Source organism: Rhinoraja longicauda, chromosome 12 (genome assembly GCF_053455715.1).
Source record: "Rhinoraja longicauda isolate Sanriku21f chromosome 12, sRhiLon1.1, whole genome shotgun sequence".
NCBI classification, from domain to species: domain Eukaryota; kingdom Metazoa; phylum Chordata; class Chondrichthyes; order Rajiformes; family Arhynchobatidae; genus Rhinoraja; species Rhinoraja longicauda.
In genome coordinates this window covers 29,460,705-29,487,302 of record NC_135964.1, presented here as the reverse complement: position 1 = coordinate 29,487,302, position 26,598 = coordinate 29,460,705, and the positions used below count along the sequence as shown (strand labels likewise).

The window sequence follows — 26,598 nt, the reverse complement described above, 5'->3', positions numbered from 1 at the left end:
CATCTTGATTTCAATTTCAGTTGCTATGCTGTGTGAAAGTAAAGTTTTTACTGCTGCAAATACTAGCAAACCACATCTACCATTGCAACAATAACCTATGCTACACAATGCTTTTAGCAGAAGGAAAGACTTGCATTTATGTAACCCCTTTCCTTTTTGTGGGTCCCTCAGTACCTTACTCCAAACTCGGAATGACTGAGTTCATATGAGCTGTGTATTTTTTCTATTTTATACCCTGATATATTCCATGTTCAGCATTATAAAAGTTTGGTTAGGCCTCATTTGGAGTATTGTTTCCAGTGCTGATCACCCCATTACAGGAAGGATGGGGAGGCTTTGGAGAAGTTGCAGAAGGAGTTTACCAGAATGCTGTCTGGATTACATGATATTAGCTATTGCGAGAGGTGGGACAAACTTGGCTTGTTTTCTCTGGAGCATCAGAGGCTGATGGGAAACCTAATAGAAGTATAAAATTATGAGAGAAATAGAAGGGGTAGACAGTCTGAACCTTTCTCCCAGAATGGAAAGATGAGAGGATATAGCTTTAAGGTAAGAGGGGGAAAGTTCAAAGATGTTTGCAGTTTTTTACACAGACAGTGGCGGGTGCCGAGAACTCACTGCAAGGGGTGGTGTTGGAAGCAGATGTGACAATGGCATTTAAAAGACTTTTTGATAGGCAAATTTGATATGCAGGGAATGGAGAAGTATGGATTATGTGCATGCAGACAAGATTAGTTAAACTTGACATAATATTTGGCACAGGCATTGTGGGCCAATGGGCATTTGAATTTTCCACATTTCCGCGGATTTCCGCATTTTAAAAATCAATTTTCTGCGCTTTTTGCATGATTTCTGCGTTTTTCACTTTGCCAAAATCGCATTTACCGACGGAGAAATCAGATCAAAGAAAAGAAAAAGAAAGAAATGAACACTAGGGTTCCACTAGAAGTCGCTAGGGGTTCCGCGAGAAATAGCCGCTAATCATTGAAATCCGGACAAAATTACGAGAGCCCTCTTGAAATCCCCCTGCCCTGGAAGTCTCCCCGAAAATGTGGCACCTAGGCTGGGCAAGGCAGCCAATCTCGACCTCATCGGGACTTCCACGGCCGATCGGTGGGTTGAATTTGCAACCTGTGGCTGGGGCTCTGGAACTCCAGCCAAGCTGGAGCCAGCACATCTATCCCCATAGGCGACTTCCTTGGCCGGCTGGATAAACCAGCAAAGCTCTGGAACCAAGAGTGCCAGGAAATCGGTGGTGGAACTGTAATGAGTAAATATTAAATTTAAGTGCAAGATTATATAACTAAATTAATTAAAATAATAAAAAAGTTATTAGTATACAGCTCTTTTCCTCTTTTCCTCACTCACATGCTTGTCTCGAGTGCTGTCTGTGTGGAGTATACATGTTCTCCCTGTGACCGCATGGATTTCCTTTGAGTGCTTCGATTTCCTCCCACATCCCAAAGATGTGGGCTGAGAGATTAATTGGCCACTATAAATTGGCACTAGTGTGAATGGGTGTTAGAGAATTGGGGATGGGAGATAGAAAACATAGAAAAAATTAGTGCAGGAGTAGGCTATTTGGCCCTTCGAGCCAGCATTGCCATTCAAAATGATCATAGCTGATCATCTAAAATCAACACCCTATTCCTGCTTTTTCCCCAAATCCCTTAATTACTTTAGTTCTAAGAGCTAAATCTAACTCTCTTGAAAACATCCAGTAAATTGGCCTCCACTGCCTTCTGTGGCAGAGTATTGCACAGATTCACAACTCCCTGGGTGAAGAAGTCTTTCCTCATCTCGGTCCTAAATGGCCTACGCCTTATTCTTAAACTGTGACCCCTGGTTCTGGACTCCCCCAACATCGGGACCAATTTTCCTGCATCTCGCCTATCCAATCCTTTAAGAATTTTATATGTTTCAATAAGATCCCCTCTCATCCTTCTAAATTCCAATGAATACAAGCCCAGTCAACCCATTCTTTCATCATATGTCAGTCCCGCCACCCCTGGAATTAACCTGGTGAACCTAAGCTGCAAGCCCTCAATAGCAATAATGTCCTTCCTCAAATTAGGAGACCAAAATTGCACACAGTACTCCAGGTGTGGTCTCACCAGGGCCCTGTACAACTGCAGTAGGATCCCCTTGCTCCTAAACTCAAATCCTCTTGCAATGAAGGCCAACATGCCATTAGCTTTCTTCACTTCCTGCTGTACCTGCATGCTTACTTTCAGTGACTGATGTACAAGGTCTCGTTGCACCTCCCCTTTTCCTAATCTGACACCATTCAGATAATAATCTGCCTTCCTGTTCTTGCCACCAAAGTAGATAACCTCACATCTATCCACAATATACTGCACCTGTCATGCATCTGCCCACTCACCCAACCTATCCAAGTCACCCTGCAGCCTCATAGCATCCTCATTGCAGCTCACACTGTGACCCAGTTTTGTGTCATCCACAAACTTGGAGATGTCACATTTAATTCCCTCGTCTAAATCGTTAATATATATTGTAAATAACTGGGGTTCTGTGAGTGTGAGTGAACAGAGGACAAGAAAATAAATGGCAATCACAGTGAGGGTGTGCCTGGAGCAATCAACACAAACTGTGATGGCTGTTGTGTTATAAATTGTATCTGTGTGTCCTGTGCTTTGTGTTGTATACTGCCGGACCCTGACGTGAGAGGACGCTGGCGCTGTTTATTCGCCGCTTCTCCGTTAGGATAGTTTGTTTGTTTTTATGTTATGATTGTTTTTGTAAAGCGCTTTGAGCTTCTGGTAAGGCGCTATATAAAATAAATGCTTATTATTATTATTATTATAAGTCTTGCTACACATATTCAGGGTGTTGATAAACCACAGCAGAAGTACTCTGTATAGTTTGAATACTCTGTATAGTCAATCTGAAGAAGGGTCCCGACCCTAAATATCACCTGTCCATTTTCTCCAGAGATGCTAAGTTACTCCAGCATTTTGTATCTATCTTTGGTATAAACTAGCATATGCAGTTCCTTTTTATTATTCTGTATAGTTTTATCTTCTATTTAGAGAGAAATATGCTTAGTTTGGAAGCAGTTTAAAGAAGATTCATTCCATTGGTTCGTGGGTAAAGAGATGGTTTTCTGCAGAATGTTTGAATAAACTGACCCTGTTGGAATTTGGCAAAGTAAGAGCTGATCTATTGTGTGAGGTCCTGTGGGTAATCAACAGGGTGGATGTTTTCCCTCATGGGAGAAATTTAGAACTGATAACATTGCATCAGAATCAGCACAGAAGATGAAGTTGGGAAGGAATTTATTTTCTCAGATGGTTGTAAATCTTTAGAATTCTCTATCCCAGAGGACTATGGAGGCAGAATCATTGAATATCAACACTGACCTTTCGACTTGAGGGGTATCATGGAATTTTAGGGGAATTGAGGCCACACTCTAATCAGCTGTGATCTTACTGATTGGTGAGGTGGGGTCAATGTTTAGAATGGCCAACTCCTGTTCCTGTTCTTAAATTCGAGAGCCACATGAGGAAGTCTTAATTAGGAAACAAAACTGTAGATGCTGGTTTAAATCGAAGGTAGACACAAAATTGTACGACGTACCCTACAAAGAGGCAGTCATAGCTAAGGTCCATGCGAGTGCCCATAGCTACGCCTTGGATTTGCAGGAAGTGGGAGGAGTCAAAGGAGAAGTTGTTGAGGGTAAGGACCAGCTCTGCTAGGCGCAGGAGAGTATTGGTAGATGGAAATTGGCTGGTTCTGCAGTCGAGAAAGAAACGGATGGCTTTAATACCCCCCTGGTGGGGGATGGAGGTGTCGAGTGAGTGGACATCCATAGTAAAGATGAGGGAGCGGGGGCCTGGAAAATGGAAGTTATTGAGGAGACGGAGAGCATGTGAGGTGTCTTGGACATAGGCAGGGAGGGATCAGACCAGAGGGGATAGGATGGAGTCGAGGTAGATGGAAATTAATTTGGTGGGACATGAACAAGCAGAAACAATGGGTCTGCCAGGACAGTTCTGTTTGTGGATTTTGGGGAGAAGGTAAAAGCGGGCCATGCGGGGTTGGGGAACGATAAGGTTGGAGGCTTTTGGAGGCAGGGAGCCAGAAGAGATGAGATCAATAATGGTGTTGGAGATTAAGGCCTGGTGCTTGTCTGTAGGGTCATGGTCCAAGGATAAGTAGGAGGAACAGCACCTCATATTTCGCTTGGGCAGTTTACACCCCAGCGGTATGAACATTGACTTCTCTAACTTCAGATAGTCCCTGCTTCCCCTCTCTATCCCCTCTCCCTTCCCAGTTCTCCCACTAGTCTTCCTGTCTCCGACTACATCCTATTTTTGTCCCACCCCCTCCCCTAACCTGTCTGAAGAAGGGTCTCGACCCGAAATGTCACCCATTCCTTCTCTCCCGAGATGCTGCCTGACCCACTGAGTTACTCCAGCATTTTGTGTCTACCTAGGAAGTCTTAATTCTCTGCTTTCATCAACTGTGTTCCTTTCCTTGGCCTGTCCTTTCTCATATTTGGTGTCTTGGTTTCTTATTTCTTTGCCTGAATTGTTGGTGATACTCCAGCCAAATGTTTAATTTATTGTCATATCACTATTTAAACCCAATCATCTGCATCATTACTTATCTTTGCTATCATCTTGTCAGGATAACTTGCTGACAGTGAAATATGTTAACTAAGTTCTTTAATCTGTCAAGTGTCAATGGTGGAAGTATTATATTAAAAGCCTGACTAATTGTATTCCACCATAGGAATTGACCAAGCGAGAGGTGGAGTACATGGCCTTGTCCAGAGATACCACTGAAACAGACCTTAAGCAACGCAGAGAAATTCGGGCAGGAACAGCCTTTTACGTCGATCAGGTGAGTTATACTTAGTTGTTGAACCAATTTGTTCATTAATAGGAACACGTTTTTATTTTGAAAATTCATCTTCACATTAATGAAATGGAAAAGGGAAAGCAGGATTGAATCAAAATGTGTCATATCATATTAGGAAGACTCAGGCATTGAAAAGGCGGCACAAGTACAAAAAAGCAGAATTCTGGAAAACTCAGCAGGTCAAGCATCACGTGAACATCACGAGTCACTGGCAGCACAGCAGAAAAGGACCCCATGCCTTCTTCCAGTCAGCCAATCTTCTATCCATCCTTATCAAAGGCCTTCTGAAAATCCAAGTAAACAACATCCACTGACTCTCCTTTGTCCATCCTGTTTGTTACCTCCCCAAGAAACTCCCAACAGATTTGTCAGGCAAGATCTCCCCTTAATAAAACCATGCTGACTTTCGCCTGTTTTATCATGTGCTTCCCAGTACCACATTACCTCATCCTTCGTAATGCACTCTAAAATTTTACCAACCACAGAAGTCAGAAGCCTGTAATTTCCTTTCTTTTGCATCACTCCATTCTTAAACACTGGAGGTACATTTGCGATTTTCCAATCCTCTGGAAACATTCCTGACTCTACTAGACAAGACAATAGGTGCAGGAGGAGGCCATTCGGACCTTCGAGCCAGCACCGCCATTCAATGTGATCATGGCTGATCATTCTCAATCAGTACCCCGTTCCCGCCTTCTCCCCATACCCCCTGATTCTTGAAAGGTGACGAAGAGCTATCTCTGATAACCCTAGAGTGTAGTCCATGTGGTCAAGGTAACTTATACACCTTCAGACCTTTCAGCTTCCTGAGCACCTTCTCCTCAGTAATAGCGACTGCAGATCTTTCACTGTGAATTTCTGGCACACTGCTGGTGCCTTCTACTTTGAAGACTGACCCAAAAATAACTTAATCAGTTCACCCCTCATTTTTTTGTTCTCCATTGTTACTTCTCCAGCGTAATTTTCCAGTGTTTGAATGTGCTCTCTTGTTTCTATGTTACTCTTTAAAAACTGTATAAACTTAATTTTTTTAGTTTAGGGATATAGCGTGGAAACAGGCCCTTCGGCCCACGAGTTGGCGCTGACCACCGATCCCTGCTCATTAACACTATCCTACACACACTAGGGACAATTTACAATTTTACCAAGCCAATTAACCTACAATCCTATGTCTTTGGAGTGTGGGAGGAAACCAGAGCTCCTGGGGAAAATCTATGCAGGTCACGGGGAGAACGTACAAACTGTACAGACAGGCACCTGCAGTCAGGATCGAACACAGATCTCTGGCGCTGTAAGGTAGCAACTCTACTGCAGCACCACCTTGGTATCCCTTTTTATGTTGTTGGCTAGCCTACCTTCACATTTCATCTTTCCTCCCCTTTTTGTTTTTTTCAATGCCTTTTTAAAAGCTTCCCATTCCTCCAACTTCCCACTAATCTCTGCCATGTTCTGTGCCTTCTCTTTTGCCTTAATGCTGACTTTCTTTGTCAGCCACAGTGACCTAATTCTCCCTTGGTATGTTTCTTCCTCTTTGGGATGAAAAGATCCCATGTCGTCCAAATTACTCCCAGAATCTCCTGCCATTTTTTGTCCATTGTCATTCCTGCAAGGGTCCCCTTCGAATCAATGAGATCCAGCTCCTTCCGTATGCCTCTGTAGTTACTCAACTGTAACATTGATACTCCAATTTCAGTTTCTCCCTCTCAAACTGCAGGTTGAATGCTATCATATTATGAATGCTAACTCCTCGGAGTTGCTTCACCTTAAGTTCCCTAATCAAGTCTGCTTCATTGCACAACTCCAAATCCAGAATTGCCTTTTCCCTAGTGTGCTCGACCACAAGCTGCTCTGAGAAGCCATCTCAAAGCAGAATTGCAGGTGATGTAAACTAATAGTAAATACAAAAGTATGATATCCCTATTTACATGAAATAGCCATATTTGATTAGATAATATTGTACGGTTTTTTAGTGCTTATGAAAAATGTTATTTAATTAATACAAATTCATAAGAGGATGAATCAGGACAGTGTAATTGTGGCATTATGTAAAATGCAATTTACTCTTTCCTCGAGCTGTCATACAGCTTGATCTTCAATATGACTCAGAGGTAATAATTACTATCATTCTTGATGTAAAGGGCAACCTTATCTGTAAAAATGTTGTAATTATATTTCTATGTTCAAATAGGCACACTGATACATTACCCATTTAAATATGAGATATTTGAGTGGAATTAATTGGTGTTTTTTGTGTACTTTTCCAAATAATGGTAGTTACATGGCTGACACCTCTTCTGCACTGTCATCTGGGGCCTTTAAAGACTGAGCTTTTGTATTATTAAACCAAAAATAAACAGTTGTAACTAAGATGGTAAACTCTAAGATGGTAAACTCTAATTATTAATCCATACTCATGATTCCGGGCTTCCTTTTCATAGAATTCAGAACATCATTTTTGAAAATGTCATGAAGAGACATGACACAGTTCAGTTGGCAACATACTCCAGAACTTTGTTAACCTTTTGAGAAACAAGAACCAACTGGTGTCCAATTTATTCTTTTTTTGTGATTTAAACACATTCCTCCCAAAATAGTTAAATTGTAATAATTTATTGAATGACACACAATCTATCTCCTCATTATATTACCTCATTATATTATAAATCCAACAGGTCAACTCAAAATTATCTTGGTTCTTTCATCCTAATTGAGTGATGTCGCTCAAATAACACTGCAGGAGATGTTTGCTATTTTTAGCAGGATGGTGGATCCATTATAAGGTGTAACTAGACAGAACCGAGCTGCTTCGCAGCAGAATGATCGATTGAAGACCTCCAGGCCCAGGAAATTGATAATTGTGATCGAAGAATTGAAATTGAAAGATCAGATTTGCACCCATCATTGATTTCAAGGAGTAGGAAGGAACTGCAGATGCTGGTTTACACCGAAGATAGACACAAAATGTTGGAGTAACTCAACGGGTCAGGCAACATCTCAGGAGAATGATGAATGGATGATGTTTCTTGTTGGAACCCTTCGACAGACTGACTGTGGTGGGGGAGAGAGGTGTGGGCAGGACAAAGCCTAGCAAGTGAAAGGTGGATACAGGTGAGGGGGGGATGATTGGCTGATGGTTGGACAAGAGGTGACGACAAAAGACCAGAGGTGAAAAACAATAAGTGTGAGTAGGAGATAAGGGTAGAAGAGGTGTGAAACCAGACAAAAGGGATATAGATGGAAGGGGATGGAGAAGGAGAGCTCTACATTATGCTTCAGGCAATATGTGTCTGTCTATTTCTACAGTTTTGGAGAAATAAAACCCGCTACTGTTGTCCTCGTGTTTACTATGCTTCTATGTTTTGTAGCTACAAGTATATGCTTTAAAATTGTTTAGATCATTAATATGCATCAACAAGAGCAGTATTCCTTATACCAATGCTGCAGATGACACTACATACTTCCCTTCGGTTAGAGAAATAATTCATTGCCACAAATATATTATCTATTCTTTAGCAGTTCCACAACTATGCTGCCACTGCCTCTTTAATCTCACACATTTCAAGTCGGCTAACGAGTATTATTTGGATATTTCCCTGTTAAAAATCGATATGGAAAACAAATGTTGCATCGTTCTCATTAACCCTCTTTGTTATTTTGTTGAAGAATTCATTCCAGTTTTTATGGTTTATTCTTGGTAAATCAGTGTTGGTTTTCCTTTTCAACCCATGATTTCTACATGGTGGTTAATTTTGTTGTTTAGTAACGGCTGTAAAAAATTTACTCAGTGTATCCACCCTCCCCTTATGGAACAAGAATGCAATATTTATTACTTTACAGTTTTATGGAAGTTTGTGACCTGAGCTATTATTTCCATCCTCAGTCATATTCTATCCAGGCTGTATGATTTTTCCACAAAGGAGTGCTTCTCTTTGTTTTCATCTCAGCCAACTTTTGGATTTCCTCTATTTTAACTCTGGTGTTAACTGCAACCTGAACCTTGTGAATGAATGCATGCACACATTTGAGATGGTGTTTATTAAAGCCAGATCATCATTTGAGTGGAAATCATTGACCTGTTTGTTTCACACAGTGGAAATGAGGGACAATCATCTCACTTTATTCAGTCTGAGATTAAGTGATCCTATTTTTTTTTTAAATCTGCACATCAAAAAATAAAGTGTGATTCATTAACTCACAGTTATTTGGTAAAATAATCAGATGTACAGTACAGTCTTCCCACTGCTTTGAGAAATAGAGAAGAGACCTGCTGGTCAGTTTGCTGGTCAGTTTGCCAGTTAGTCCTGGAGAGGATGCCTGTCTGAGTGAGATTTAACTACACACCTCAAATGCACTGCTAATCAGAAGCAAAAGCTACCTCGCAAAAAATCAAGTTAGCCTGTTGAATGTTTATGTTTGTGTTCATTGTGTTCTTGCGCTTGAGAATGATTTTGAAATTAAGTAAATTTGAAGTAAAATATATCGGGTAAATGCACAGAATCTCTTGCCCAGAGTAGGAGAATCGAGGACCAGAGGACATGGGTTTAAGGTGAATGGGAAAAGTTTTAACAGAAATCTGAGGGGTAACTTTTTCACACAAAGGATGGTGTATGTATGGAGCAAGCTGCCAGAGGAGGTAGTTGTGGCAGGGACTATCCCAACATTAAAGAAACAGTTAAACAGGTACATGGATTGGACAGGTTTGGAGGGATATGGACCAAATGCTGGCAGGTGGGACGAGTGTAGCTGGGACATGTTGGCCGGTATGGGCAAGTTGGGCCGAAGGGCCTGTTTCCACACTGTAACACTCTATGACTCTAAAACTGACTGTTTTGTATCTGTGTATTTGTATCTTTGTGGATACACTTAATATTGCCTCGCTCAGACTTTCTCAGCCTGTCTTTGATAAGATTTAAGAAAGATGCAAACTGCAGTTTTGGTCCCAGAGCTATTAGATGAAAGGTGCTTTGTGGGCCCATTTATGAATATAGAATTTTCGTTCTTTAAAAATTGAAATGATCATACCCAACAAAATGGTTAAGACTGATTAATGCTACTTTTAGTTTCAAAAACAAAGTGCTAGAAACCTGATAAAACTGGAATCATTCAACAGATCAGGCAACATCCAAAAAGAGAGAGAAATGGTGTTAACATTTCAGTTGAATGATTTTTCAACAATAACTCTTTTTTGGCAATTGGTACCTGACCTGCTGGGCATATTATTTCCATTCTGTTGGTTGTTTAGCTCAGCTGTAGCTTTCCTTCCTGAGTCAGAAGATCATTAGTTCCAATCTTGCTCTGGAGCTTGAATGTAGGTTTAAATGTAGATTTTTGCACGTAACATGTTTTAAATTGTTATAGATATTAATATTTGAGATGATAAATGGAGGCCTATTGGATGTAGGGCTTGGCATGCATGACTTGAAGACTTCACTATTCATATTATCAGAACCAAACTAAATTATTATTAATCTGATCACTTTTCCGGCATTTGTGAATGAAAAATGGCTGTATATTTGTGCTGCATAATCATAGAAATTACCTTCGGAATTGTTCATGCAATCCGTTGAAAATTTTCGGAGACATTGTGAGCTGTTGTATAAATGTTAGCTCATGCACTCTTCATTAAATTGTGTTGCCTGAAGCACATTCTCTTCCAGTAGAGGATCTTGTTTAATAGTGCTATGTCTGCATATTCTTTCTCAACTGTTTAAAATTGGGGATTTTTGTTGGCAGATACATTAAGGATTAAATCTTTGATGTGTTTGTCATAACATGTGTTTTTAACTGTATCTGATTCAGTATGAAACCTATCTTTGCACAGAGGAACAGGAGTTAGTTCTGCTGTTGCAGAGCCGAGCAATCCCAGTTCGATCCTGACCTTTGGTGCTGCCTAAGTGGACATTGCATGCTCTTATTGTGACTGCGTGGGTTTTCCTACGTATTTCAGTTACCTCCCACATCTGTGCATTTGAATTTGCTAGTTGGTAAATTTAAATGCCTTTATCAGCCATGATCACATTGAATGGTGGTGCTGGCTCGAAGGGCCGAATGGCCTCCTCCTGCACCTATTGTCTATTGTCTATTGAAATAACAGGCTTTTCGGCAGGCAACCAAGAGTTAACCAGATTGCTGTAAGATTTAGAGTCATGTATAAACTGTAGCAGGGAAAGATAAGAGTTCTTTCCCAAAAGATGTTGGTGAACCAATTAAGCTTTAATATGATATTTTCATTGTCACTATTATTGGTGCTATTCTTTTGTTCCAGATTTATTAACTGAATTTAAGTTATTCAGCTGTCACATGGGATTTCAACTTGTGTCTAGATTTCAGATTGTTAGTCCAAGCCTCTGGGATATCCTGTCTAATGTTACATGCATATTTTTGTAAACTGCCAGAGTACTTTCTGATTAATTATTTTTTCATTTATATTGCATGGTCATATGTTGATCGACAGTTGACTTGAACAGTGGAATTATGCTTACCGCAATTTTGAAGTTTACTTGTTAGTTGACTTTTATGGCAAACAGAATACCAGGCGATTTTAGCACATGCGTATGCTTCATGGTTGCGTAGGTGTTTTTTTTAATGTCTGGTGGGAAATCATTTACTGAAAGCTTGTCTGTGCAATTAAAATACTATAATTATGATATTTAGCACCACATTAGTGTATGAGCCATACAGCAGAGCTCAAATAAATTAGATGTTCAGCTCTTTAATAACAATTGTGTATACTTGAAATATTAACAAAAGTTTAACTGAAGTACATTTGAAGTGCGATCATTTTTGCAATTTAGAGAAGCACAATATCCAATCTGGTCGTACCAAGTTTCTATACAAAGAGGTAAGATGAAAGAATATGTGATATATTTTTGGAGAAACTGGTTGAGTTTTTTATATTTGCCAGGAAAAAGCCAGGAAAAAGCTTCATTCCTTCTTTGATAGAGATTTTTTTTAAACTTCCATGTGAGTGAACAGATGGGGCTGTAGTTTAAAGTCACACCAGAAAGACATTACCTTTCAAGCCCAGTGTTGATGCTGGAGCTCAGATTTTGAGAGCACTAAACCGAAAGGATCACTTTTGTTGGGTTGGAACGTCAGCATGAATTATATGTTCTAATATATATGGTGGTCCTAAATTCACAGCTGCCAATATAAAAATAAATGGTGCTCCCACTGCACTGAAGGTGATTATATATTAATAGGAAAGGTGAGAAATTAGGGTTCATTATCTATCTTTGTATTTGAAAGAGAAGCCAAATATTTTAGAATTTCATTCTATCCCCACTAGCACGCAGTTGGCAATAACAATTTAGTCTTGAAATAAGGAAAGTAAAGTTATTTAAGAACTGACCAAAAATATAATTCGGAGAAACAAACTGATAGAAGGCAAAGCGTTGTCTCTCAGTAAACTACCTCGGAGATGTTCATTCAATCCAAATAAAAGATTAGCAGACAGATGGTTTCAGAGAGTGAGCACCCTGGATTAGAAGGAATGTGGAATTAATAATGTACTTGTACTGTATCATTGGACACCAAAGCAGGAAGATGTAATCAACCTTAATGATTGTTGTAAAAGTCTGGCCCACCCAAATAAAAATGAAGAGGACAGGGATTGAAAGGCAAGAGGAGACTATCAGAGAGGGAGGGGAAGGGGGAGAGTGAGAGATAATATTTCACTCAATAAATTGTCACTTCACTTTTTAATTAACCATTTATTATTTCTCAATACAGGATTATCTGTGACCTTTTTAAAAATTCCGATCCTCTGGATTTATTGTAAGAAATTGGATTCATGGACATGGCATAATAAAAAGCTTTCATTTTGGAGTTGTGATAAAATGGGTCACCTCTGTGTGATATTGGTTATCAGATATCTCAGGAGAGATGTGTTTGAACCTGAAAATTAAAAAAATTGCAGTTGAAATATGAAAAAAAGCAATTCTGAAAACGCTCAGCAGGTCAGGTCAGGAAGTATCTGAGGAAAAAGAAAGAGTTAATGTTTGAGAGAATCCTTTCAATCCTAACTGGAAAGAGGGAAAATAAGTTTTAAGTTGCAGAGAGGTTGTGGGGAGGGATGGAGAGGACTAAGGGAATATTTCTAATCAGGTCAATGTGTGCTAATGAAGAAAGAATAACTAAATCAAAATGATCACAAATAGATGATCTAAAGTAGAAATATCCAGCGCTGAGATAAGCATGGAAAGTAAGTTAACAGAAGTTGTAAAATTTGATATTGAATCAGAAAGACTGCAATGTGCCCAGGTGGAAGATGAGATACTGTTTCTCAAGTTTATGTTGGACTTCATTATAACAGTGCAGAAGATTACAAACGAAATGGATCAGAATGAGTGGGATGTAAAATTAAAAGCGGCAAGCAACAGGAAGCTCAAGGGTTCTGACTTCTTGTGAAAGGACTGTTGGGCCCCTGAATGGCAAGAAGGCAAAAGGTGAAAAATCTGAAAGGACAGGTGAAACAGTGATTCATTGTACTTCCGCCAATCTAGTGTTCTGCATTTTGTGTTTACAATATGATCTCCTGTACATTGGAGAAGTCAAATGCTAACTGGGCGATTGTTTTATGGTACACCTGCATTCAATCCGCAAGATAGACACAAAATGCTGGAGTAACTCAGCGGGCCAGGCAGCATCTCTGGAGAGAATGGGTGACGTTTCGGGTCGAGACCCTTCTTCAATCTGCAAGGGTGGATGTGAGGTTTAAATCGGAACAGAAGGGTTTAAAGAAGAATTTATGCAAACGATCTGAATAAAAATTGGAAACATTGCAACTCTGGTATCAGTATGGTTGAATTTCACAGAAGAGCCTTTCATTTTGTGCCAGAGAATAGGCAATAAGGCACATATATACATTTAACGAGCCTTCAACAATGCATCAATAGATTGCCTTATTCTCCACAAATTAGTTTTCTGCATGACTCTTTGTATTTCAACAGTCCTCTGCCATAAACTAAAATCTTTTTCCATGGCAATTATTTTTATACCCAGATCCTGGCACAGAATTTGTGAGTTCATTTGAAACCTACATTGGAAATACCTATGATCCTATTCATTGAGGTGTATGGAATTTCTTACTACATCTTTCAGAAGAAGTAGGTAAAAAAGAGCAACTGCCTTGAATGTTCCTTATTCTTCCTTTTCTTTACTACTTACCCTTTTTTTGCAGTACCAGAAATGTTTGTGAGATGGTGGAGACTGTAACTCCCTTCTGAGCTATTTCACGTGTTGGGCAGCTTTCAATCTTTCACTGGCAGTGTCTTGAGTTTCCTTAAAAACTATGAGAGTGGTCAGGGCATGGAAACAACGTGGATCATTATAATGTTTAGAACAGAAAGGTGGAACAGGTTTGAATCGGAAAATATTCAGCGATTTAAAAGTTGGGAAACTGCATGAGTTTGGCATGAAAGTTGAAAGCTTTTTGAGAGGTGGCACAGGCAATATGTGCTAAATTGCTTCTTTTTAAGTCTAGTTTTTATTCTTTACAATACATGCAATGCAAGATTGCATTGCACATCCCTAATTGCCCTGGAGGAGATAGTGAAATTCTGCAACTGTGTTGGAGGAGATAGTGAAATTCTGCAACTATGTCTCTGAGTTGCCATTAGTCAGGAATTCCAGTATTTACAGAGTGACAGGGATTAGAAGGGCTGATGACAGAGTTGATGCATTCAGAGAGGAAAAGTCCCATTCACTTGCTGCCTCCAGTCTTTCAGGGTGGTTGAAATCTTGTCAAAAAAGGCATTTTTACATAATACATCAAAGAAGGTGGCAAAGCAGTCCTGCATACTCAATAACCAAAAAAACAATGTGCTGGAGGAACTCGGTGGGTTCGGGATGGGACCTCCTTTAGACATGGAGTAGAGAGGAGGAAAGCTGGAAAAGAGAGATGGGGCAAATCCTGGCAAGTAATTGATGGACACATATGAGGGGGGTGATTGGCAGATGGGTGGAGTAAGTGACAAAGGCTGGAGGTGAAAAGGAGCCAACATGTCAGATATGGAGGGATATGGGTGGAAGGGGAACAAGAGTGATAAAAGGAAAATATGGGAATTTGGAATGGGAGATGAGCATATGGAGGAAGTGAAAGAAGCAGGGTGAGATGGTGTGCGAAATGATGTCCTTTCCCCTCCTCCGAACACATGCCTCCATCCCTGATTTCCATATTTCCTTTTATCCCCCCTCTTTCCTCTTCCCTGTCTCTTTCCACCCCCTGATCTCTCCTTATCTTACATTATTTTATCTCCTTTTCAATTCTAGCCTTTGTCACTTACTCCACCCATCTGCCTATCACACATCCCTCGCCTGTATCCACCTATCACCTTTCTGGCTTTTCCCTACCTCCACCTCTCTCTTCCAGCTTTCTCCCTCCTATTCCATCAGTCTGATGGATCACAGTTGTGTCTAGCTTACACACCATTTCACTCAGAACTACCAATGCTGACACTGACATTTTTTTTGCAGTGGATGGGTTTGTGAACTGACATATTATTCTTCAAATGTAAAATATATATTCATGCCCAACTCCTGCTGTTAGCCCATTTAATACAACCAAATAGAGGCTGCTGCTCTTTAAAGCAATAGCCCCATCTTATGGACAAAAACACATATCTATGATAGTCTGTAGGTTTTGATCTTAAGAAATAAGAAACCATCAACTGATCATTTCGCTTTTTAAAATGATGAGATGGGTAATAGATAATTTGAAAGGGGATAAGATTCTCATACCCAACAAGGACCAAGGTATCTTTCAATCGTGACCCATATCAATGTAAAGTTCTGTGGGAAATTTGCAGAATCCCTCCATACCTTTTTTCTAAGGTGCTGTATGTTCAGAGATAGGATTTGATGCCCAGTATGCAGTGATTGAACATATTGGGCAAAATGTGCCCATATTCTCCTTGGTTTTGGATGGGTGAATTTTTTTAAATCAGCATGGTATTGTAGAACTGAAATAGCTGGTTTACGTTTGAAATTGGAAGTCTTTTGTTGTGTGGAATGTGAACTTGTATCTCAGATGCAGATGACGTCTAATTGCTGAGCCTTGCCCATCTGATCTTTTTTTGGAACTACGGATTAATCATTGGATATTCCCCCATAGATGAGCTGGATAAAAGTGAAGAATTTTCCATTCGTCACAATGGCATTGGATTTGGGGAGGCACAGTGGTCCAGTTAGCAAAGTGCAGCTCTCGTGTGTTGGGTTTGATCCTGACTTTGGGCATACTCTGAATGGAGTGTGCCTGGTTTCCCTGAGACTGCATATATCCCCTCCTAGGAGCGTTGGTTTCCTCCCACATCCCAAAGATGCACTGGTCAGTAGGCTAGAGGAAATTTACTGTATGTAGGAGTGAATGGGGAGGAGGAGCGGGGATGAGTTGATGGGAAGGTAAGGAGAATAAAATCGGATAGGATTTGTATAAAAATGGCTGCTTGATGACTGGCATGGACAACGTTGGCTGAAGGACTTGGTGTATGCTGTATCTCTCTGTAAATCAATGATTATATATTATTAGTTTCTTTCTAGGGATGAATGAAAATATTGTATTTATTTGTAACTTTTCATACTTCAGATGTCTTAGAGCCAGTTTAGTATTTCTGAGGTGTAATCCCTGATGTAATTTAGGAAGTGGAGCAGTGAGGTTTCAGAATCATCAGGACGATCCACTTCAGTCTTAGCTATAAAGATTGCCCAGGTTACTGGAGCAAAGAAACAAACTGGTGGAGGAACTCAGCAGGTCAAGCAGCATCTGCAAAGGCATCAGCATTGATTGGTTTACAAGACCCTACAATAGACTGAGTGTGGAAGGGAAATAGTCAGGATACTGGGTTGGACTCCCATTTTTCTGCTGGATGCATTCTTAAGGATCTGTTACCACCACCTGAAAAGCCAGATGTGGCCTCGGTTTAATATCTTGTCAGAAAGATGGCCACTATAAACATGCAGGACTCAAGTGACAGACCAGAATTAATTTTAAAGTTTACTGTCCAGTTGAGGGATATTAGAGAACACAACCTTGGGACGTGTTTGAAGAGGTGGTAGTGAGTCCTTTAGATTGCTTCAATCAGCAATCAGGTTGAATGATTGTGAAGATGAAGGTGATATGCGAGAGAAAAGAACATTTACAGATACATTCAATTTTTAAAAGATGCTTTATTTTGGAGAAGCATTTGAATCTTGTACTTCCCAAGCTAATTTAAATCTTGTTACCAAAGAACAAAGAGGCTCAGGGTGACATGGCACAAATGGAAAAGATAATGAGTTTAAATCAATGCGACTCAGTACATTGCCTGTGGTGACAAGAAGCAACAATTATAAAATTGAAAAGAGGAATCCCAGAAGCATTTTTTGTTTTAAAAGCCAACATTTATTGAACAGATTGAAATTTACAAACACTCAGATAATATTTCTAGAAACTATGCTTTCATCTTATGAGTTAAAAGATTAATGTTGTAAAACATATCCGACAATGTAGGACAAATGAGTTCAAAGAACAATATCATGAACAAAGCTTATGTTGTAGTCTCTTTGAAAGAATACACTGTGAAGTTTCTGTTCTTTTATTCAGTGTTAATCCGTTAATAATTATAACTTTATTTGAAACAAACAATATTTAATACGTTAAAATACATAAGCAGCGGTTTACAAAGTGCAATTAAATATTATACATTGAGACTTTATCAGGCATTGGCGAGACCACATTTGGAATATTATCAGCAGTTTTGGGCCCCATATCCGAGGAAGGATTCATTTTAGTTTTGTTCAGAGATACAGCGTGGAAACAGGCCCTTCAGCCCACCAGATTTGCGCTGTCCAGTGGTCCCCGCACATTAACACCATCCTACATGCTAAGGACAATTTCCAATTTTTACCAAATCAATTAGCCTGGAAACCTATACATCTTTGGAGGGTGGGAGGAAAATTGAGATCCCGGAGAAAACCCACGCAGGTCACGTGGAAAACGTACTAACTCCGTACGGATACTCATAGTCAGGATCGGGTAGTCAACCCGGCTATCTGGTGCTGTAAGGCAGCAATACTACCACTGTGCCACCATGTTGCCCACAGATAAACTTGCTTTGGAGAGGGTCCAGAGGAGATTTATGAGAATGATCCTGGGGTGATTGGTTTAATGCACGAGAAACATTTGAAGACTCTGGGCCTGTACTCTCTGGAGTGTGCAAGGAAGAGGGGGGAATCTCAATCTCATGTGGGGAGACCAGTTAATGGTGGATGTGGAAAGGATATTTCCAGTAATGGGAGAGTCTAGAACCTTAGGCCACAGAATAAAGGGATATCCCTATAAAACAGAGATGAGGAGGAATGTCTTCAGCCAGAGGATGGTGAGTCTGTGGAATTAATTGACATGATTTCCCATGCACAAAGCCATGCTAACCATCCCTAATCTGTCGGTGACTATCTAAATGTTGGTAGATATTGTCTCTAAGAATACCCTCCAACAGCTTTTCTAGCACTGCCATCAGGCTCCTTGGCCTCTTGTGTCCTTGATTGTCCTTCCTGCCCTTCTTCAGTAATGGTATGATATTTTCCACTCTCAAATTTTCCGGAACTTCACCTGTGGCTGAAGATAATGCAAATATCTCTACAAGTGCCACTGCAATTTCCTCCTTAGCTTCCCACAAGATCTAAGAATATACTTAGTGGGGTCCTGGGGATTTACCCATCTTAATGCACTTTAAAACCACTAATACATGCTCTTTGGTAATTTGTACACAATCTAAGACATCACAATATCTATATCTCCATTTCCTGATTGGAGCCTCAACATCTCTTGTCATACAAGTGTTCTTGAAACTTTCTAGTCTTGCCCTTCACTCTACCAGGAACATGCTGCCCCTCTACTTTTGCTACCTCACTTTTTGAAAGCATTCCACTTGCCAGCCTTCCCATTACCTGCAAACGACCTCTGCAAATTCCCACCGAATGTCTGCAAAATTGGCCTGACCGCAATTTAGGACCTTAGCTTTTAGGGCCTTAACTTATGGGCCAGTCCAATCCTTCTCCACAACTGCTTTAAAACAAATGGTCATGGGCCCAAAAGTGCTTCTCCCTAACACTTTGGTCACTTGTCCTTTATATGTTGATTAAAGAAGCTTTCTTAGACACATTGAACAAATCCACTTCACCCAAGCCATTTTCACAATAGGTGATCCAGTCAATGTAAAGGAAGTTGAAATCTCCCATGAATACTACCCTATTATTTTTAAAGCTATTTGCATTCTCCCTATGCATTGACTACTATACTTCACCTGATTATTATAATATATTCCCATCAATTCCCTTCCCACTTCTAAGTTCTAACTGGAGGTTCTTATTAGTAAAAATGCTAAAATGTCAGTTACCAAGTATCACAACCAAAGCCAATGTCCATCTATTCATTGTTTTTATTGCTTCCATATTGGTAAATGTCAATTGCCAATGGACTGAGTGAGTGAGATCCTGATTCTTTTCTGAATTTCTGTTTCTCTTGCTAAATCCAGAATTGGTGTAAGCCTTGGAAGCTGGATCCAAGCCTTGTGAGCCTTGGAACCAGGATCTTTAACCTGTCATTATCTCTGGCTAAGGTCCCCAAGTGCCTGAAGTCGGCTACCATAGTGCCGGTGCCGAAAAAAGCAAAGATCACCAACCTGAACGACTACCGTCCGGTTGCCCTAACTCCTATAGTCATGAAGTGCTTTGAAAGGCTGGTCCTCTCACACATCAAATCCAGCATCCCTGACTCACTGGACCCACATCAATTTGCATACAGGGCAAATAGATCCACAGAGGACGCCATCTCTCTGGCTCTTCACACTGTCCTGACTCACCTGGAGAGACAGGGCACGTACGTGAGGATGCTGTTCATTGACTATAGCTCTGCCTTCAACACGGTCATCCCCACCAAGCTCATCACCAAACTCCACCAGCTAGGCCTCAGCTCGTCGTTATGCGACTGGATCCTGGACTTCCTGCTGGAGCAACCGCAGGCAGTGAGAATGGGCCCGCACCTGTCCTCCACTATCACCCTGAGTACCGGCACACCACAGGGCTATGTTCTGAGCCCCATGCTCTACTCCCTCTTCACACACGACTGTGTTCCTGCATTCGACACCAACACCATTGTCAAGTTTGCAGACGACACAACTGTGATCGGGCTGATCACCAACGGTGATGAAACAAAATACATAGCGGAGGTGCAGAACCTGGCGGACTGGTGCTCTGATAACAACCTGTCCCTAAATACCACCAAGACCAAGGAGCTGATCATCAACTTCCGTAGGTCACACAACGGAGAATACGCCCCGATCTTTATCAACGGGGACAGTGTGGAGAGAGTGTCCAGCTTCAAGTTTCTGGGCACTCACATTTCGGAGGACCTCACATGGTCCAATAACACTGCTGCGCTGGTCAAGAAGGCACAGCAACGACTGTTTTACCTAAGAACACTGAAAAAGTCTGGTCTACCCCAACAGCTGCTGACGACATTCTACCGCTGCACCATAGAGAGCATCCTAACACATGTCATCCCTGTGTGGTATCTCAGCTGCACGGAGGCAGAGAGGAATGCTCTTCAGCGGGTAGTCCATAGAGCTCAGAGGACCATCGGAACACAGCTACCAGCCTTGGAGGGCATCTACAACACACGATGCCTCAGAAAAGCCACCAGCATCCACAAAGACTCTTCACACCCCTGCAACCGTCTGTTCGAACTTCTACCATCGGGCAGACGATACAAGGCCTTCTATGCCCGCACCTCCAGGCTCAGGAACAGCTTCATCCCCAGGGCCATAGCTGCTATGAACCGGTTCTGCTGAGCCGGATGATCACATCGCACAGTGAACCGCCACAGATCTACTTGCACTTTATTCTGTTTTAAAACTGTTCTAATTTGTTTCATTGGGTTGTTTAAACTAATACTGACTAGCTAATTAATTTATTGCATCGTATGGGAGGCGCATTCCCAATCTTGTTATACCCCTGTACAATGACAATAAAGATATATTGTATTGTATTAAAGACATGAGGCATGAGCTGCATTGGTTGAGCAAGGCAAGAAGTTAAAACTGGAGAAACAGACTTCGATGGGATGTGATGGTGTTAATTGTATTGCTATCCTGCCTGAAAACATAGGACATTGTTAAATTATTTTGTGATTCTTGAATGAAAGGTGGGACTGTTGTGGGAATTAGTCCCGGTAATCATTTATACTCAGCTACTCAATATTAAATTTCGTGATGCCACTTCTACCAGCAACTTTTGACAACCGATTATTATGGTGTTGAGTGTTAATGGGATTTCTTAGCATGAGCATAGAAACATAGAAAAACAGGTGCAGGAGTAGGCCATTCGGCTCTTCGAGCTAGCAGCTCCATTCAATATGATCATGGCTGATTATCTAAAATCAGTACCCCATTCCTGCTTTTTCCCCAAATCCCTAGATTCCTTTAGCCCTTAGAGGTAAATCTAGCTCTCTCCTGAAAACATCCAGTGAATTGGCCTCCGCTGCCTTCTGTGGCAGAGAATTCCACAGATTCACAACTCTCTGGGTGAAGAAGCTTTTCCTCATCTCAGTCCTAAATGGCCTATCCCTTATTCTTAAACTATGACCCCTGGTTCTGGACTCCCCCAACATCGGGACCATTTTTCCTGCATCTAGCCTGTCCAATCCTTTAAGAATTTTATATGTTTCTGTAAGATCCCCTCTCATCCTTCTAAATTCCAGTGAAGAGCACTTCCAATGAAGAAGGTTGATTTATATTGCCTGCAGGCTGGAAATTCTATAGTATAGCAGCATCTGTGCTCCTTTAATTGTCAATTAATATTGAGCAAATTTAGAACGCCCTAGCCACACTGTCAGCAATTTTTGCTCTATGCAATTATCCTCCTATCCCACTTCCTATCACCTATTTCCTCCATCTATCTCTTTCCTAGCGAGCGAAAGTCTCTGCTCACCTCAGCAACTCATTCGGTAGCATTCTCATAATTCTCCACATTCTACTATGTAGCCTATTTTGAGGTTTTAGTGTATTAATACACCATTTTTTTCTAAATGACACTGAAGTTGGAGACTCTGATAGTTAATCAATATTGGTCTAGCTATGAAATATTAAGTCTGGTTCTCCCCCTGTAACAAAATGAGTACCTCCAAACTTATATTTTTTAAATTGTGGATATGTAGCTGCTGTTGGCGTTAAAGCTTCAATGCATGAGGAGATTGGAGGCACCAGCATGATTAATGTATTTGTAAGGGCATGAAATATTAAATCCACTGTTTATGCTTTATGTTGTGTATATATAGCTGCTGTCGGCAGTCTATTGGTCTCCTCTGTAGTTATTTTTTGTTTACAATGTCATGGTTTTACATCCAGTTGGCTGTGCTATGTTAATTTTAATGTCAGATGGATTTTAATCTGAGCAAGTGTGAGGTTTTGCACTTTGGGAGGTCGAATGTAAGGGGACAATTAATGTAAGTATACAATTAATAGCAGAAGCTCAACAGCATTGATGAACAGTGGGATTTTGGGGTCTAAGTTCATAGCTCCCTTAAAGTAGCAACACAAGTAGATAATGGGAAGGAAGGCATATGGTATGCCTATGGAATGTCTTCATTGGTCATTGAGTATAAGAGTCAGGAAGTTATGATGCAGCTTTATAGGATGTTGGTTAGGCCATTTCTAGAGTATTGCATGCAGTTCTAGTCGTCTCATTATAGGAAGTGTGTGGATATTTTTGGAAAGAGTGCAGGGGAGGCTTACCAAAATGATGCCTGCATTAAAGGATATTAGTTCCGGGAAGAGTTGGATCAACTATTTTCTGAGAAACACAGGAGGTTGAGGATGTATGTAAAGAAATATATACATATGTACATATATATCTATCAGAAATATATACATATTTTGTATTTCTGATAGAAATTATATATTTCTGATAGAAATATGTAAAATTATGAGAGGCATAGATAGGGTAGATCATCAGAACTTTTTGCTCAGAATGGAAATATCAAATAATGGAGGGCATAGCTTTAAGGTGAGAAGTGCAAAGGAGATGTGTGGGGGAAGTTCTTTTACTCAGAGGGTGGTAAATGTTTGGAATGTGCTACCAGGGTGATGGTGGACGCAGATAGTGTCATTTAAGAGGCTTTTGGATAGGCACATGGATATACAGGGAATGGAGGGATACGGATAAAGTGGAGACAGATAAGAGTTGGCCATGTAATCATGTTCAGCACAAACATTGTGTGCCCACGGGCCTGTATTTGTGCTGTACTGTTCTATGGTAGGTTCAAGGGAAGATGGGAAGGATAAAATGAAAGGTTTTGGTCTTTAGAGAGACCCGACAGTCATCTTATATACATCACCGAATGTCAGTGCACAGTACAGAAAGCAGTTAGGAGGACAAACAGTATGTTGGCCTTTATTGCAAGTGGATTTGAGGACGTGTCAAATTCATCCCCTCTAATTATGTACGGTCTTGGTCCGAACACATCTGGAATATCCGGATTTAACGAAGATTTACTAGATTGATTCCTGGGATAGCAGGTTTGTGAATTCAGGAGAGATTAAGTTGTCTGTGACTGCAGCACTAGAGTTTTAAAGCATGACATTGGAAGCACCAGGATGATTATTGAATATTTGTATAAGCATAAAATCTTAATTTTATTTCTACCTCCATACATGCTGCCAAATCAACTGAGTATCTCCTATGTTTTCTCTTTACCGTGAATATGTAGCTGCTGTTGGCAGTTTATGAGACTTGTTTAGTTATGTTTTAGTTACAATATCTCAGTTTTATTTCCAAATGGTTGCCTAGTTAAAACATACAAAATATGGGGTTTGATGGAGTGAATGATTTTTTTCTCGTTGGGTTGTCTTGAAACAGGTCATAATCCCAAATTAAATAGCCAAAATTCAGAGCAGAATTGAGAAGAACTGTCTTTGGAATTCACTACCCAGGCTGTGAGGCTTACTCACTGAGTATTTTCAAAGCAGACATTGCAGATATTAGGGGATCAAGGTGATGGGGTTTGTGCAGGAAAGTGCCACTGAGGTAAACAATCAACTATGAACTTATTTCAATGGCAGAACAGGCATAAGGGGCTGAATGACCTGCTCCTATATCTATTTCTTATGTTTTTACATTCTTATCTTCCTTTTCTCTGAAAGTGTGCTGTTCGAGCTGCGATTAAAGGCAGGATATTGGTGCTGGAAGGACTGGAAAAAGCCGAACGCAATGTTTTACCCGTATTGAACAATCTTTTGGAAAACAGAGAGATGCAGCTGGAAGATGGAAGGTTTCTTTTGTCTGCAGAACGTTATGACAAACTACTGAAGGTAAATTGGGAATGGATTTATCTGAAAGAATGTGGAAATGACATGTTCTTGGTTTGGCCCACCTTTGAAGTTGCCCGAATCTCTATTGCCAGATCAAAAATGAAAAGCTCGCCAAATAGTATGAGGCTGAGCAGTAGTCCAATGTTTGCCAATCTACTATTTCAAGGTGCCACCAATCCCATCCTTCACCTCCTACTACATTATAAACTCACTAGACCAAAGTTCAACACTTGTTCTATTACATTCCCTGTGTCTTTATTTCCTCTTTCTGTTAGGTTGTATCACTTTCATGTTAAAATTCTGTTGACTCCCTTAGTCCCATCAAACTTCACAGACAGATGAAGCTTAAATTGAAATTTCCAATTAATCTACTGAACCCAGTTCATACCCTATCCCAAAAGATATTGAAGAAGAGAGTTCCGGATCTTAACTATGTGTGAAGTTATGCTTCTCGGCATCATTTATGTACATTGCAGCCCACTGTCACTGTATCCTGGAGGGGTTCCTTGGTTCATACATGTGTTCCACTCCATTGCCTCATTTATCAAGAAACATTTGTGGGCACTGCTGGGATGTAAGTGCATCATTTGGCCTAAAGTGCTGTTATGTGCAGTCACAAAGGCTACTCTTAATTTGGAAATCACCTGTTTAGTTCAATTAAGTCATTTAGTGTCATTTAAAAAAATAGATTTAATTATGTTCTATGTTATCAAGTATCAACTAAAAGTTGTCAATGGCTGAAGAATTTTCTATTTGTGTGGAATTGAAATGCGATTGCTTAGGAAGGATTATTTATGCTTGGAACCCAGAATCTACACTATGTTAAAGTGATTTAGCCATTTAGATTATGTTCTAATTTCAGATATTTTAGGAATTTTATTCACATCTGGTTCTTAACATCAGCTTTCAATTGGCAAGTTTGTATGCCCAGTGGCAGATTAATGCTAATTGTTCATGACCCAGTTATGTACCATCACATGATTCTGATGTTTTCAGTACAGAACTGACTCTTTGTTCTTATTAATTTCTGTATGACCTTTAGAATATGACGTATTATGACAAACATGGCTAATTGAATGTCACTCGGCTCATGTAGAGTTTACTTAACCGCAAAGCCCTGCATATTTCATTTACTGAGAGCAAGAACCAGAACATCCTTCTAACCGTTCTATATTTTTGGTTTTAATGTTCTGGCAGGTAGAAATGCGAGTTTCTGTCAAATTTCACTCCATCTCAGACTTCCAGCCCTCCCCTAATATCCTCCCAACATTTTACATTTTCCATCTCCAAACTCATTGAGTTGACCACTTGTGATTAGCAGAGCACAGCCCTATATGAATGGGTGGCGTAAGATCTGGTGGGGCATTGAATGAGACCACAGCCATGTCTGCCTCAGCTGGAATTCTTCAACCACTTTCAATTACTCCACTCCTCATAGCTTCAAAGTAATGAAAGAACAAAAGGGAAATCCAACAACCACAAGTAAAACGGAGTTTTACTGCTATGCTGTTTGTAGGGGGTATGCACACCTGACCAGTGAAATTTCTAGGTATATTTTGAAGACCCTTGTTCATACTCCATCTCCATCAACTTCAAACGAATGCAAAATATACCTAGAAATTTCACTGGATGGACGTGTGAAATGGTCTGGCCGGACCTTGCTGTCCTTATGGTCAGGTGTGCATACCCCCACAAACAGCACAGCAGTAAAACACCATTTATCTTTGTGTTAGTAGTGTCCGTCTTTGCCTCATTGATCTAAATAAATGAATGACAAGAGTTCTCATAGCGAAGTGCGTGTGTCAGCGTTTGATTTTAATGGTCAAAATGAATGCGACTAGAATCTTTGAATGAGATGTCATGATAAAGTACTTAGAAATTCAATAATTTCCGACACCTATTTTTTTTTAAATCACCAAAATCAACTTTATTCAAAAACAATATATTCCTATGAAAGATGGATAACTGCATGCCAAAATCTTTTTTTTTAATGGACACTTCAAACGAATGCAAAATATACCTAGAAATTTCACTGGACGGATCTTGCTGTTGGTCTGTTCACGTGTGAGTTGTGCTTGTGACACCTCCACATAAGTGCAGGTTTTCATTGGTTGTCTTAGCTTGCCGTGGTCCCTGTTGTAGTGGACGTCCTAGGTAGCAAAGACTGAGTCGCCGGTTGTCATCAACTTGCCGTCGCCTATGTGGTAGGTTGTCTTAGCTTGTCACGGGCATTGTCGTGGACATTGTCGTAGGTTAATTTTTTCGGCAATCTGCTACGACTTTGACGGTCGCCGGCAGTCGCCTAAAAAATCGATTAAGTGGGACAGGCCCTTAAGGGATTGGACACGCTAGAGGCAGGAACCATGTTCCC

General features: G+C 40.5%; 1 protein-coding gene across 2 annotated transcripts in view; it reads left to right on the top strand.

The window, feature by feature from the left end:
• vwa8 (von Willebrand factor A domain containing 8) overlaps window positions 1-26,598 on the top strand; it is a 207,607-nt gene that overhangs the window by 24,998 nt on the left and 156,011 nt on the right. For both annotated transcript variants that reach the window (XM_078409361.1, XM_078409360.1), the window contains exons 4-5: window positions 4,756-4,866; window positions 24,060-24,227. In XM_078409361.1, coding sequence (XP_078265487.1) covers window positions 4,756-4,866; window positions 24,060-24,227 — 279 coding nt within the window. The remainder of the gene's footprint in view (window positions 1-4,755; window positions 4,867-24,059; window positions 24,228-26,598) is intronic.